The following is a 14936-nucleotide window of genomic DNA, read 5'->3' as shown; positions in this document are numbered from 1 at the left end:
ATGTCATAAGGGAGGACACTTGCCACTGACATTGCTAGGATGATATCACTCCTGCTTCTGCAGCTGCTGCTGCTAATGCCACAGGCTGCCTGTGGGACACAGCTGGGTAGATGCTCTGTGGATCTGATCTGGCTTCAGAATGAACCAGTGAATTATTACAGGGCAGGGGACCATCTCATTAGCGGAATCATCTCACCCAAAGCTGCTGTGTTTGATGAATACATCTTCTCTCAACCTCCATTAATCAGGCCTCGTGAGTAAGTTGTTTTTGTTGTTTAGTCGTTTAGTCGTGTCCGACTCTTCATGACCCCGTGATCCAGAGTACGCCAGGCACTCCTGTCTTCCACTGCCTCCAGCAGCTTGGTCAAACTCATGCTGGTAGCTTCGATAACACTGTCCAACCATCTCGTCTTCTGTCGTCCCCTTCTCCTTGTGCCCTCCATCTTTCCCAACATAAGGGTCTTTTCCAGGGAGTCTTCTCTTCTCGTGAGGTGGCCAAAGTATTGGAGCCTCAGCTTCACAATCTGTCCTTCCTTCCAGTGAGCACTCAGGGTTGATTTCCTTAAGAATGTACCAGGATCCAACATCGCCCCACCTGTGCTTTGACTGTTCCTAGGTACCAAGGACAGCTCTTGTTTTCTGGTACTCCTAGCCAGGTTATCTCCCGATATTGAGTGTGATGGCTCCTCATTTCAGATGAGTTGTTTATCCGACATTCATCGTGGCTTGCTTGTACAAAGCTTAAGCAACACTCAGACGATATCTGGGCTTTATCAAGCATTCTTTCAGATTTGTTAGGTCCTTTGGAGATCTTCACAATTTCTTTTTGTGGTACTGACCCTGAAGAATCTACCATCATCAGCAAACTTGGCCACTTCACTGCTCAGTCCTAACTCTATAGATTGTATATGAACAAGTTAACAAGTGCCTGTTTCTCTTACCCAGTGTAAAGGATGAACATTCATTTTCAACATAGGAAGATGTATAAAACCACATCTTCTTAACACATGCTTTGATCAGCTTCCAAACCACAAACCTCTAAAAAAAAGTTGATTTTGTTCTTTAAAGGCTGTGAACAATAACCTCTCTGCTGTTTTTCAAAAGTGGCAAATAACTATCCAACTTGTAGCCAGGAACTGTATCTCTCCCCCAACAAAAACATAGAAAGAATTACCCAGAGATACCCTGTTTTGGGGATGTGGGTGGCACTGTGTGTTAAACCACAGAGCCTAGGGCTTGCCGATCAGAAGGTCAGCGGTTTGAATCCCCGTGACGGGGTGAGCTCCCGTTGCTCAGTCCCTGCTCCTGCCAACCTAGCAGTTCGAAAGCACGTCAAAGTGCAAGTAGATAAATAGGTACCGCTCCGGTGGAAAGGTAAACAGCGTTTCCGTGTGCTGCTCTGGTTCGCCAGAAGCGGCTTAGTCATGCTGGCCACATGACCCGGAAGCTGTACGCCGGCTCCCTCGGCCAATAAAGCGAGATGAGCGCCGCAACCCCAGAGTCGGCCATGACAGGACCTAATGGTCAGGGGTCCCTTTACCTTTACCTTACCCTGGTTTGAGGTGTATGTACCTGAGAAGGCCTTTAGAAAGAATATGGCATTTTGTTTTCACTGAATGGATGATGGCAGCCTGTCACAAGTGTTTTATTTGATGCTTTGCAGTATCTCTGAAGAGAAGTACTGGCACATTCTGTCCTTCTTGTTTGCTGTTCAGGAGATTAATCAGGATCCCTTGATTTTAACCAACATCACCTTGGGCTACAACCTCTTTGAAACCTATTTCGATGGCAGAGTGGTTTCCAGTGCACTGCTGGACGGGCATTCTGGTGGGGGAAAGAATATTCCAAACTACAACTGTGGAAGACGCAAGAACCTCTTGGCTGTTATTGAAGGGGCTGAATCGGACATTTCTACCCATATTTCTAGCATGTTGGGCATCTACAAAATCCCACAGGTAGGGAATGGGATGGCCAGCAGCCAGGGATGCAACAGTAGTGGATCGATTAGACTATGTGAACCGTGAGCTCCCTTCCTACTCTAGGATTCTCCGTTTTTTGAAGGATTCCCTTAAAACTATTTACAATAGGCTCAATCTTGCCTGAAGATGCCTTAAGAGCATAAGCATCTGCATCAGGTTATAGGTCCATCTATTCCAGCATCCTGCTTTCAGAGTAGCCTACCAGATGCCACTTTCAGGAAGCCCGCAAGTGGACCCGAGTGCAACATCACTCTCCCTACTTTTGATTCCCAACAACTGGAATTCAGAGGTAGACTGCCCTCTGGCTAGGGATCATTGGTAGTCTTATCCTCCCTGAGTCTACCTACTCCTCTCTGAAGGCCATGCAATTTGTGGACATATTTACGTCTTGTGGGGGCAAGCCCACAGTTTGACTATGCCCTAGAATCATAGAGTTGGAAGAGACCACAAGGGCCATCGAGTCCAGCCCCCTGCCAAGCAGGAAAGAAGCATTCTGTGAAGAAGCATTCTAAATCCTCCAACATTCAGGTTCATTGGATGGCCTTAAGTCCTAGTTTTATGGGATACAGAGAAAGGGGTCTTTTTATCCTTTCTCCATACCATGAATACTTTTACAACTCTATCATGTCTCTTTTGTTCTCTAAACTAAAAAGATCCGGAAAATTGTAACCTTTCCCCATAGGAGAGTTGCTCCAAAGCAGGATTTCCCAAGCCTGGGTCTCCAACTTTTTTTTTTTTTTTTGGACTACAGTTCCCATCATCCCTGACCACTGGTCCTGCTAGCTAGGGATAATGGAAATTGTTGTCCAAAAAGAGCTGGAGACCCAAGTTTGGGAAACGCTGCTCCAAAACTTAGATCATTTTTGTTCACCTTTTTAGCGCTTTTCCTAATTCTACAATAACCTTCTTGAGGCATAGGAATAACATGCATTATGATGTTGACAGTTTTGATTTTGAATCCTTCCATAAAAATGCCCAACATGGAGTTGGTCATGTGCACAACAGCTGCATACCGTGGTACCTCAGGTTAAGAACTTAATTCATTCTGGAGGTCAGTACTTAACCTGAAACTGTTCTTAACCTGAGGTACCACTTTAGCTAATGGGGCCTCCTGCTGCCACCACGCCGCCAGAGCCCAATTTCTGTTCTCATCCTGAAGCAAAGTTCTTAACCTGAAGCACTATTTCTGGGTTAGCAGAGTCTGCAACCTGAAGCGTATGTAACCTGAAGCGTATGTAACCTGAGGTACCACTGTGCTGGGAATATTTTTATTAAGCTTCCCAACGTGACCTCATTTATGAGTAGAAAGTAAAGCACTGTCTTGAACATTCTTTTGATGGCGTGTGATGCATTCCCCGCCCTGACATGGCCTCTTTTTGCTTGTTATTAACATACATATGATATTCTTCCTTTTTCTCACTAGGTGAGTTATGGCTTTCCTCTTCATGATAAAACTCAGTTCCCTTTTGCCTATCGGATGATCCCAAAGGAAGAAATCCAGTACCTGGGGATTGTCCAACTCCTCCTGCATTTTGGATGGACGTGGATTGGAATCTTTGCTCCAGACAATTATAATGGAGAAAGGTTCATAAGTTCCATAACACCTCTGATGCTCACCAATGGAATTTGTGTTGCCTTCTCAGAAAAAATAGTTTATCAGAATCTATACCAAATCGCCATGCTGAATGAACCACCTATCATGTGGAGAAAAGTCAATGTATTTGTCTACAATGGAGACTCTTCCAATAAATTTGGCATCATCATTAAGGTCCAAAGCATATTTGAAAAGATACAACCTGGGGGGAAAGTTTGGATCACAACAGCCTTTCCGGACATCAATATGAACTTGTCTCATGATATGAATACTTTCATGTACACCCATGGTTCTTTGTCCTTCATAATGAAGACTAGAAAACAGACAAAATATGACTATTATAAGCCACGGTCTGGCAGAACACTATGGTTCTGGGACAAATCATTTCACTGTTTATGTCCAGAGAATGTGTTGCCCATGAAAGGCTGGACAAGATGCACAGAGAAAGAAAAACTGGAGATTCTTCCCCAAGAGGAGATTGAAAGGGCCCTGTCTCAAGACAGCTACGTTACTTATAGCAGCATCCAAACTGTGGCACTTGCCTTAAGTTCTGCCTATTCATCCAGATCCAAACAGATGCTGATGATGGGTAGAGGAGACAGTTGGGGACATGGAAGACTACAGCCCTGGCAGGTACAGTATTCTCCTTTTGCAACATGAATGTAGAAAGTGGTGTCTCCTCACAGATCAGTTTTATGCGCCCTACTTTTTAACTTGTTCATAAATCATCTAGAGTTGTGCGTGAAAAGTGAGCAAACTAAATGTACTGATGATACCCAATTGTTCTGGGTGGTTAAAAGTAAGAGGGATTGTGAAGAGCTCCAAAAAGAATTTTTTTCCAAATGGAATGAATGGGCAGAAAAATGGCAAATTCAATTCATTCTAAGCAAGTATAAAATTACGTGTATTATGAGATGGTTCAAGGGCAGTTCAGAGGGTGAAATCAAGATTAGAGGAATTTCAGAACAAAGGTGGTGGGGGGAGGAAAGGAAGTCATCAGGAGGCCGAAGCAGTGAATTATGAGAGGGTCCAACCCCCACTGTTGCCAGATGTCACAGAAGGGGAGAATCATGTGAATCAGCCACTATTCCATCTTCTGAGTGTGCAGTTCCTTTGGTAACTGAGGAGGTGGGCAGCCAATTTTCAGGGCCAGCTGAATCCAAGACGGAAGGAGAGACAGAGGGACTGGGTTGGGCTCAGCTAATAATAATAATAATAATAATAATAATAATAATAATAATAATAATAATAATTTATTTGTACCTCGCCCATCTGGCTGGGTCTCCCCAGCTTCTCTGGGCGGCTTCCAACAAAGATTAAAAATACATTAAAATGTCACACATTAAAAACTTCCCTGAACAGGGTTGCCTTCAGATGTCTTCTAAATGTCAGGTAGTTGTTTATCTCTTTGACATCTGATGGGAGGGCGTTCCACAGGGCGTTCCCTGTAGCTTAGCTTCTCGCAGTGAGGGAACCGCCAGAAGGCCCTCGGCGCTGGACCTCAGAATGGTCACCAACAGCAGCAGCACAAACAGATCCAGCCTACCCAAAGGAACACCTATAAGAGAGGCCAAGGCTCTTCTTATCTTATGCTCTTACAGAGTAGGCAGAAGCAGCAGACAAAGGAAGAGAGGACCACTTGAAGCAAAAGATTGGGGGCACAGCAACTTCACAGTATTCTGAAAGATCCAGTGGCCTTCTGGATCAATAAGAGTACTGTGAAGTTGCTGTGCCCCAAATCTTCTGCTTCAAATGACCCACCTCACTTTGTCTAACTGTAAGGTATGGCTCTGCTTGCACCATTCTCCTAAGGGTACACAATGTGCTTGTGTATGTAATGATCCTATCTCTGCTCATTTACAAAGTCGGGCAGGAGAAAAGGGAGGACTTAAGAATGTATTTCAGCTGTGACTGCGGAAAGCCAACAGCAATCGATTCCTATGAGTCCAGAAGTGCACTGACCCAAGATGAGGACAACCAAGATGACCATTGGTTTGGAAACTGTGCCTTATAAGGAGCAATTTATGGAGCTGGGTCTGTTTAGCCTGGGAAAGAGGAGGCTGAGAGGAGATACGAGAGCCAGTTTCAAGTATCTCAAGGGCTGTCCCATCATGGAATAGGGAGCTGGCTTGTTTTCTCCTGTAAGGTAGTATAGCCTTATGAGGCTTTGCCCTCGGGTGGGAAAAATATTGCGCCCAGGAAAGGGAAAATGGGAGTCAACAGACACTCAAGGAATAGTTTCGGAGAAAAAGCTTTTATTTCTACCTTCCATGAACTGGTAGAAGGAGCAAGTGTGATAGTTCACAAAAACATGCACGAGTTCACAGTCATGTGCACAGAGTATATATTCCCATTCCAGTTCCCTCCCCTTTCTCCTCCTTCAGGACTCCTGCCCCATGAGTTCCTCTGAGCATGAACAGAAAGCTGTCTTGGGACTCTTCCCAGGAAAGGGGAATGAGAGTGGTTCAGCATGTCCAAAGATGTTGCAACTAGAATGAGAGAAAAGTCAGTTCTCAGGCCTGCTCTGAACAGAGCCTATTCATTAGCTTTTTGAAGCCTTCTTGTACTGATAAAAAGTAACGGTTTGCCCTTGCCACAGCATCTTGTGAGAAAAGCAGAGAAAAGCAGTTTTAGAAGACAAAAGGATTTTTGGACAGTTTTGAGGCCTGGTTGGGGGGGGGTGACTTCGGGCCTAGGTGGGGTCACCTGTCCTCACCTCCTACAGTAGGACTTGAACCCATGACTTCAAGCTACAAGAAAGGAGATTCCAACGAAACATCAAGAAAAAACTTTCTAACAGTAAGAGCTGTTTGGCAGTGGAGTGGTCTCCCCCAGGAGGTTGTGGACTCAAGTTCCTTGGAGGTTTTTAAGTAGAGGTTGGGTGCCCATTTGTCATGGATGCTTTAGCTGAGATTCCTGCATTGCAGGGGGTTGGGCTAGATGACCCTTAGGATCCCTGCCAACCTTACAATTCTATGATTCTTTGATTCTGTGAACCTAATTCATAAGCTTCCAGGTATTATGAATTCTTCATAAGCTTCCGGGTATTATTCATTCTTCTTTTTCTCCTGTCAGTCCAGCTCCACCCTTTCTTAAGAAACGTCCAGTTGTTTAACGCCTCCAGGGGCGGATTGTATTCAGATGAGAATGGGGAGCTGGCAGCTGACTATGACATTGTGAACTGGGTGCTGTTTCTCAATAAGTCTCAAGGCAGAGTGAAAGTCGGGAGCGTAGAGAGACAGGCAGCCTCTGATTTAAAGCTCACCATTAACACAGAAGCCATCGTGTGGCCCTTGCAGTTTAAAGAGGTAGGGGGAAAGATTTATGTGTGCTTTATTACCCTGTGACATTTGTTAAACTCAAATAATTTACTCTATATTATACAGGAAATTATCCCTACGCAATTCATTTGCAGTCTAATCTAGGGCTGATTTCAAAGGCCTCCCTCCCCAATTCTCAGCATAAACAGAAAATTAATTTGAATTGGAAAACCACTTTGAGGGTGGTGGGGGGTTTTTACATTTAAGAGGTGTACACATTTTACAAAATAAATAAATACTTAATGAAATAAATATGTAAAATGTGGTCATTTTCTATCACTCCCCCCCCACACACATCCTTAAAAGTAGAGCAGAAACTGCATGCTGGAGTGGGGTCCTATACCATGTCCCCAACAGTCCCCCCCCATTAGTCACTTTTAAGAAAACCCAGCCTTTTAAAGTATGCATTTTAAATATGTGAATAATGTTCAAGTGAGTGAGCAGTATATTATACATATATAATATAATGCAAAATTGCATAAAACCAAATGGCATCCTGGCTTGATTGGTGCTGGAATATATTGTTGACTTTTTGCAGTATAGTAACGCTGCAGAGAGCTTGCTGGGGAGATCATGCATTAAAAAGAAAGGACTCAAAAAGTACTTAAAGGTTTTAATAAGAAAAACAAAAACTCCATTTACACTAAATCCATTAACAAACAAACATGACCCAACCACCAACCCATCCCCCAGGGTAATGGGAGAGCTAGATGCTGCTCCTTATATACTCTACCCAGATGCTGACACACCTTAATCAAATACAACTCAGCAGCACCTGCTATGTTACACAGCTGTAAAGCTGGGTCTCGTTATCTTGCTCTGGCCCTTGCTCTGGCCCCTTAAAGACATACACATGGAGTGGAACAATGATGAACCTTTACATTTAAAGTAACCATTCAACATTTCCCCTGCGGTTCATCATTGTGAAACAAAAACATAAAACATACTTTGTACATGTTTTTCATGTGTAACCTTTGGAAGTGCTTCTTGTAAACTGCAACCTATAATGTTTGGTATGTTTAAGGTACATTACCACTCTCTTAAGAGCAGAGAAACATTGCGTAGTGGGCTTTTCCACATTGTGATGCATCTTTTAACAAAAGCTTAACTGTTTCATATTTTACACTTGGTGAATAGCACAAATCATAATCTCCTGGAATTTGTTGAAAGCCCCTAGCAACTAGTCTTGCCTTGTACCTTACAACTTCATTTTTGTCATTCATTTTAACTCTATAAACCCATTTTGAATCAATAAGTCTCATATCTGGGGTTTGTGGTACAAGAGACCAAGTGTTATGCTCTTTTAAAGAAGCTATCTCAGAGTTCATAGCTTTATACCAATTTACAGCTTGGTGCATAGGTAAATTCTGAACATCACTGTAGCTTTTTGGCTCAAAAACCACCTTATTGGCATACACAGTATTAAAATGTTCATCTGCGAAACGTTGTGGCTTCTGCCTCTTTCTATCTGAACGTCTCAGTCCGGAAGGAGAGTCAGACTCCTCAGACTTAATGGGACTCAGTGCACTACTAGTTTCAGGTTGTAAATTATCATTGTCAGACTGAAGAGGTGCCTGTAGGCTAAGCTCACGGTCAGAAAACTCAAGAGAATCTAACCTCCCCTCAGGTGCCTGTGACTTTAAATCAAACAAATTATCAGATTCAACAGGCTTTTTGTCTTTTTCTATTAATTCAGAATCACCATTTCCTCCTGCTACTGCTGCTGCTGCTTCCTCTTCTTCCTCAGTACCATTTATACCATCAGTATCTTGGAAAATAGCAACCCCATTCCAATTTACAGTTTGTATCATGCTTCTGGTAATATGAAATTTGCCAGTTGCTGGTATGTAAATTCTGTACGCCCCCTGCTGGTAGCCCATTAATTTTCCCTGAACACTACGTTCACCCAATTTCTGCTTAGCAGGATAATGCATAATTACATCTGAACCCCAAATACGTAGGTATTTCAGATTAGGGCGTTTTTTAAACAGCTTCTCATAGGGGGTGACATCTAAACCAGAATGATAACTGCGATTTCTAACATAACAAAAAGCATGGAGCGCTTCAGCCCAAAACGCTTTGGGCAGATTAGCATCATGTAGATAAGTTTTAACCCCTGCCTGCAAGTCACGCTGCACAACTTCAACAAGCCCATTTTGCCAGGGACTTCGGGGGCAAGATAACTCATGAGTAGTCCCCTGCGCTTCCTGGAATTTCTCAAAATCCTCAGAAACAAATTCCCCGCCCCGGTCAGAAAACAGGTTCTTAATAGGTTTGTTAAAGTGCGTTTTTACCCAGTTGCAAAAAACCTTGTACTTCTCAAATGCTTGGGACTTCTCAGCTATTGCATAAGTCCAACAATATCTACTATACTGGTCTATCAGGGTAAGCCAGTACTTAGAACCTCCTAATGATGGTGGGAGTGGCCCAACTAAATCACAATGTACACGCTCAAATGGCTCAGTTACTTTCCTATCTGAGCACCTGCCCTTGCGTGCAACCTTAATCTTATTCTTGCAACAGGATAGACATTGCATAAATAATTTGCATGGTTTTAAGTTGAGGCCATTGACAATATTCTTTGTCTTAATTACATCAGCAAAATTCAGGTGTCCCAGAATTCTGTGCGCCACGTGGATACACCCAGAATGTGGCCTTACATTCCTCAACTCCTGGCTTGACTGTGCTGCTCTGCAATTTATAGGCGATTGGGAGTAGGTGCGAAAATACAGTCTATATAAACCATCAGATTCCCGGGCATACAATAGACGTTTGTTCCCCTCGAAAAACTCACACATAGACTTTAAGAAACGCACAGTTATGCCTTGACGGGCAAAGCACCTTACTGATAATAAATTGTCCACTGACGGGCAGTAAATGCAGTTCGCTATCGTAATGTTTAAAGAGTCAAGTTTAACGGTACCCCTGCCAAGCGACTGCAAGACTTGTGAATTGGCTAAATGTACATTACCAATTTCCTCTTCGAAAGAAATAAACAAGCTTCGATCATTGCAGATATTCTGCGATGCTCCTGAGTCGATAACAAAAGACTTCCACTTGGCACCTTTAATTCTTTTACGATCTTTAGTCCGAGCGTGAAAAGCTCGCGGCTCGTTTCTGTCTCTACTATACGATGCTGGCTGCGACCGTGATTGACGAGCAGAAACAGGCTTGGGAGTACTTTCCTTTCTTTTGGATCTGCAGTCCCTTGCAAAATGTCCTTGCTTATTGCAGAACCAACAACGCTTTGCAGCTTTAAATGCAGTTGTATCACCACAGGTTTGCATATGGCGTTCCTCATTCTTTCTGGAAACAGGAGTGCTTATGGCACAAGCCTCCCTTCTATCCAACTCGCCCATTAATCTTGCCGTTACCCCTTCCACAGTTAATTGTGCTGGTGAAACGGCAGATATCTGGCTAGCTATACCATCAAAGTCCTCATTAAGGGAACAAAGGATGATAAAAACATACTGAATATCAGGTATCTCCATGTCCCTTCGAATTAACTCGCCGCGTATTGCCTCCAGACGTCTCAAGTGTGCTGCCAAATCACCACCAGGCTGCAACTTCGTCTGGTACAACTGCTTGAAAAATGTCAATGCAGATGCTGACTCTTTTCTAACATGCACTGCTGCAAGACTGTCCCACATTTCTTTGGCAGTTTTCTTATTTCTTATATAGACTATTTGCTGGTCGCTGACTGCCAAATTAATTATCGCCCTGGCTTTTGCATCTCCTTTCGACCAAGCATTAGTTACAGGGTCAGGAGGGTCATCAGTTACATAGGTCCATACTTCTCTAGAGGTCAAAAGCGCCTCCACCCGAAAAGACCATAAACTATAGTTCTCATCTGTCAGCTGTGGGAAGACCAGAGCCTTCTCAGCTTCAGGAACCCGGTCAACCATTCTGGAACTCTTCCAGACCCACAAAAACTACGCTAACAGGAGGAGTTTTCAAACCTTTCTCAGAGTCCAAAAATATGCAGTCATCCACTCAGTAGCTGGGCCCATAACCAAAGATGTTGACTTTTTGCAGTATAGTAACGCTGCAGAGAGCTTGCTGGGGAGATCATGCATTAAAAAGAAAGGACTCAAAAAGTACTTAAAGGTTTTAATAAGAAAAACAAAAACTCCATTTACACTAAATCCATTAACAAACAAACATGACCCAACCACCAACCCATCCCCCAGGGTAATGGGAGAGCTAGATGCTGCTCCTTATATACTCTACCCAGATGCTGACACACCTTAATCAAATACAACTCAGCAGCACCTGCTATGTTACACAGCTGTAAAGCTGGGTCTCGTTATCTTGCTCTGGCCCTTGCTCTGGCCCCTTAAAGACATACACATGGAGTGGAACAATGATGAACCTTTACATTTAAAGTAACCATTCAACATATATAACAACGCGGGTGGCGTTGGACTTGCCGATCAGAAGGTTGGCGGTTCGAATCCCCGCGATGGGGTGAGCTCCCGTTGCTCTGTCCCAGTTCCTGCCAAACTAGCAGTTTGAAAGCATGCCAGTGCAAGTAGATAAATAGGTACCTTTGCGGCGGGAAGGTAAATGGTGTTTCCGTGCGCTCTGGCACTCGTCGCAGTGTCCCGTTGCTCCAGAAGCGGTTTAGTCATGCTGGCCACATTGATTCAGAAAAATGTGTGAGGACCAACACTGGCTCCCTTGGCCTGAAAGCGATATGAGCACCACAACCCCATAGTCGCCTTTGACTGGTCTTAACCATCCAGGCGTCCTTTACCTTACCTTTATATAACAGCAATAATATGATAACACATATCAGTCCATCCATCCAACCGTCCTTGTTTAACATCTTTAATGGAAAGTTTCCATGATCTGACTGACATCCTGACATTCATCTCCATAATGTCACCAATCACCCTCTGGTACTGTGCCATTCCCCCAGTGCCAAGAAAAACTCTGCAGATTCCCTTTTCTTAACAGCTGTTTCCTGTCCTAGTTTATCATCAGGCCTGTGATCTTTCTGCTGCTCTGCCACTGTTGGAGCAGCAAAATTATATACACCAGAGTTGTTTCAAACTAGAAACTTGTACATCAACAGTATTTGCCTATAATGGATGGAGTAGGGTCCATCTACACCTTATGACTCACTTTCACATCTCTAACCCTTTCCCCTTGATGCTCCTTCACTTAATTGGCAGACCGTGCCTCACGCCAGGTGTACCGAAAGCTGTCGCCCTGGATATGCCAAGTTGGTTCAAGAAGGGCAACCAGTTTGCTGTTATGTTTGCGATCCGTGTGCTGCAGGGACAATCTCCACTCAGGAAGGTGGGTGACTCAGGGCTTGTCTACATTTACTTTTTTGCCCCATGCTTTCTTAGCACATGTCCACACTTTCCCAGTCGGCGATTGTCATTTGCTCTGACTCAATGCTAAAATGCAGGTTTCCTCACGGAAAGCACAGGGATGGGGGGGGTGTAGAAATGTGGAACAAAATGAATTCTGGGCGAGTCCTAAATTTTGTTCCTCAGTTGTGAAACCATCGTGCTTTAAACCATGATCGAAATTGTATGGGAAAAATACGGAATAACAGATACAATCTTGCTTAAAATGTATATAGGAAGTGCAGTGTAAGCGACAGAAGTCAATCAATGAAATTTTATTATTTTCATATTGAGATATTTGTAGAATAAATTTGGAAGAAATTCTTCCAACTTTTCTACTTCTTCTTTTTTTCTTTATTTTTTCTTCTTTTTTCGTTTTTCTTTTTTTTCTCTTTTGTTCCTATTTTCATGTATATGTGCTTATTTGAAGTGTATATGTGTGTATGTACTTGTGTTTTGCTTATATTTTGTAACAATTGTGTTAAATTTTTTTTTAAAAAAACCATGATGGAGTGTAGACAAATAAACAAATTAGTTTTATTTAAGAGGTGCTTCCTCATACATTGAACCTCTGGGTAGGGAATGAGTGGACACTGGACAGTGTTCACAGAAGTACTATATTTTACTGCTGCTTAATCATAAGCACTACCACAAAGAGTTAATTCTAGCACTCTCCTGTGTTAATAACAGTGAGAGGTGTATCTATTAACACATGACTAAATTTGGTCATGTTACCCAGTACCCATCTTCAGCGCAGGCGACTGTCACAATTGGATCAGTATCTTTTGCCCAAAATGGGAAGTCTGAATCACAATGCCTAGAAAGAGTGTGTGATTGTTGTTCTCAGGCATTTCCAGCTATCTCAAATAGGTTGTCAGGAATGAGCCAGCTCCTAGTGGAACTTTACAGCCGGCTGCAGAACAGAGAGGGTTAGATCTGATGCAGGCTGAACAGCGGCCAGTGCCCAGTGCACCTCCTTCGGACATTGGAATGCCGGTTGCCAAGGGAACGACTGAGAGCAGGCTGGAACACAGCCAAAGCTCTCAGGAAGCTCAGACAAGCATGAACAGACACAGAGATAGTTTGTTGGAAAAGGAAGAGGCTGGAGCTGATCCAATAAGTCCAAGTCCGCGGTGAATGGGAGGGCTGCTAGACAGGAAGCAAAACAAGAGATGTAAGGGGCGACGGTTCAATATTTTCTGTAGACATAGGAAGGAGTCTTCAGAAGGGTCATCTTGAATGGTAATGTCAGTGGCTTCGTTAGAGCCGCTCGGAGCTATCTGTTTGTTTTTGCATTAAATCCTGCTTTTTAATTACCTATGCTTACTATGTTATCAAGCTGGGAACCTGGACTCCTGACATAGGTCCTGCAGAAAGAAAGTGTGATAACTTGTTTCTCGATGAATTGGATAATGTGAGATGAAAGAAATAACTTCAGGACAGGAAGCACAGAGTTGGTCTTATGGATGCTGCTGATTTCATTCCCACCCTACTTTATATATGATTGGGACAGATGAATATTCTGGAGTATAAGCTATCATGCTGAAACATATATATTATGGAATGTAACAGAATACATAATATTACTGTTCTAAGCTTCCTGTTAGGACTACTGAATGCTCTCCTCTTCCTTTCAGATGCAGACTATTGCACCACATGTCCAGAAGATCAGCACCCAAACGAGCACCGAAATCAATGTGTCCCCAAGGTTATCACCTTTCTTGCCTATGAAGACTCTTTGGGGATCGCATTGGCATCTTTTGCCCTATTCCTCTCCTTAACCACGGGTTTTGTTTTTGCCATCTTTACTGAATACATGGAAACTTCCATAGTCAAAGCCAATAACCGAGACCTCTCCTACATACTTCTTGTATCTCTCTTGCTTTCCTTTTTGTCCTCCTTCCTTTTCATCGGCCGCCCAAGGAAAGCAACCTGCCTCCTCCGACAAACAGCCTTCAGCATCATCTTCTCTGTTGCCGTCTCTTCTGTGTTGGCCAAAACCATCACGGTGGTGCTGGCCTTCCTGGCTACAAAGCCAGGGAACAAGGTTAGAAGATGGCTGGGGAAAAGTCTGGCCAATTCCATTATCATTTACTGTTCCAGTGTACAAATTCTCCTCTGCACCATCTGGCTGGGCATCTCTCCCCCATTCCCAGACTCTGACATGCACTCCCAGCCTGGAGAGATCATCCTGCAATGCAATGAAGGGTTTGTTGCCATGTTTTACAGTGCCCTCGGCTACATGGGCTTCCTGGCTGCCATCTGCTTCACTGTGGCTTTTCTAGCCAGGAAGCTGCCTGGGGCCTTCAATGAGGCCAAGCTGATCACCTTCAGCATGCTGGTCTTCTGCAGTGTTTGGGTGTCCTTTCTGCCCACCTACCTGAGCACCAAGGGGAAGTACATGGTAGCCGTTCAGGTCTTCTCTATATTGGCCTCCAGTGCTGGGCTTCTGGGCTGCATCTTCCTTCCCAAGTGCTACATTATTGTGCTGAGACCTGATCTGAATACAAAGGAGCATCTCACAATGAAAATTAAATGAGGCATCTAATTCGTAAAATATTTAGGAAGGAGGAGTTACAGCTTTTAAGGATAATGCTATGTGTAATGCTACTAAATGCACCCTTCTTCTCCACCAGATATAGTTTGTGAATTGGTACTGATCTTACTTTTTCTTGGAAGGTGT

General features: G+C 43.6%; 2 protein-coding genes across 4 annotated transcripts in view; both read left to right on the top strand.

Moving 5' to 3' along the window:
- The window catches only part of LOC310701103 (vomeronasal type-2 receptor 26-like), a 255322-nt gene that overhangs the window by 216267 nt on the left and 24119 nt on the right, over positions 1 to 14936 (top strand). For 2 of the 3 annotated variants that reach the window (XM_083491371.1, XM_083491374.1), the window contains exons 1-2: positions 6754 to 6881; positions 12071 to 12197. The exons of the other annotated variant lie outside the window; for it this stretch is intronic. In XM_083491371.1, the coding sequence (XP_083347497.1) occupies positions 12114 to 12197 (84 nt within the window). In that variant the 5' untranslated portion in view covers positions 6754 to 6881; positions 12071 to 12113. Of the gene's footprint in view, positions 1 to 6753; positions 6882 to 12070; positions 12198 to 14936 lie in introns of those variants that run through there. 3 annotated transcript variants of the gene reach the window in all.
- LOC310701668 (vomeronasal type-2 receptor 26-like) lies at positions 13 to 6794 on the top strand. Its single transcript, XM_083492922.1, has 4 exons — positions 13 to 257; positions 1664 to 1955; positions 3403 to 4206; positions 6649 to 6794. The coding sequence occupies exons 1-4, from the start codon at positions 40 to 42 to the stop codon at positions 6667 to 6669; spliced, it is 1335 nt and encodes a 444-aa protein (XP_083349048.1). The 5' UTR covers positions 13 to 39; the 3' UTR covers positions 6670 to 6794.

The sequence above is a fragment of the Podarcis liolepis genome (genome assembly GCF_965112155.1).
Source record: "Podarcis liolepis genome assembly, chromosome: 2".
Lineage (NCBI taxonomy): Eukaryota > Metazoa > Chordata > Lepidosauria > Squamata > Lacertidae > Podarcis > Podarcis liolepis.
The sequence above is the reverse complement of the archived record's forward strand: the minus strand, read 5'-3'. Positions and strand labels throughout refer to the sequence as shown.

Excerpts from the sequence above, each read along its gene's own strand:
- LOC310701668 (XM_083492922.1), top strand. The coding sequence starts at position 40 with ATGATATCACTCCTGCTTCTGCAGCTGCTGCTGCTAATGCCACAGGCT. Across the intron at positions 258-1,663 it reads CCATTAATCAGGCCTCGTGA|TATCTCTGAAGAGAAGTACT; the intron begins GTAAGTTGTTTT and ends GATGCTTTGCAG. Across the intron at positions 1,956-3,402 it reads GCATCTACAAAATCCCACAG|GTGAGTTATGGCTTTCCTCT; the intron begins GTAGGGAATGGG and ends TTTTCTCACTAG.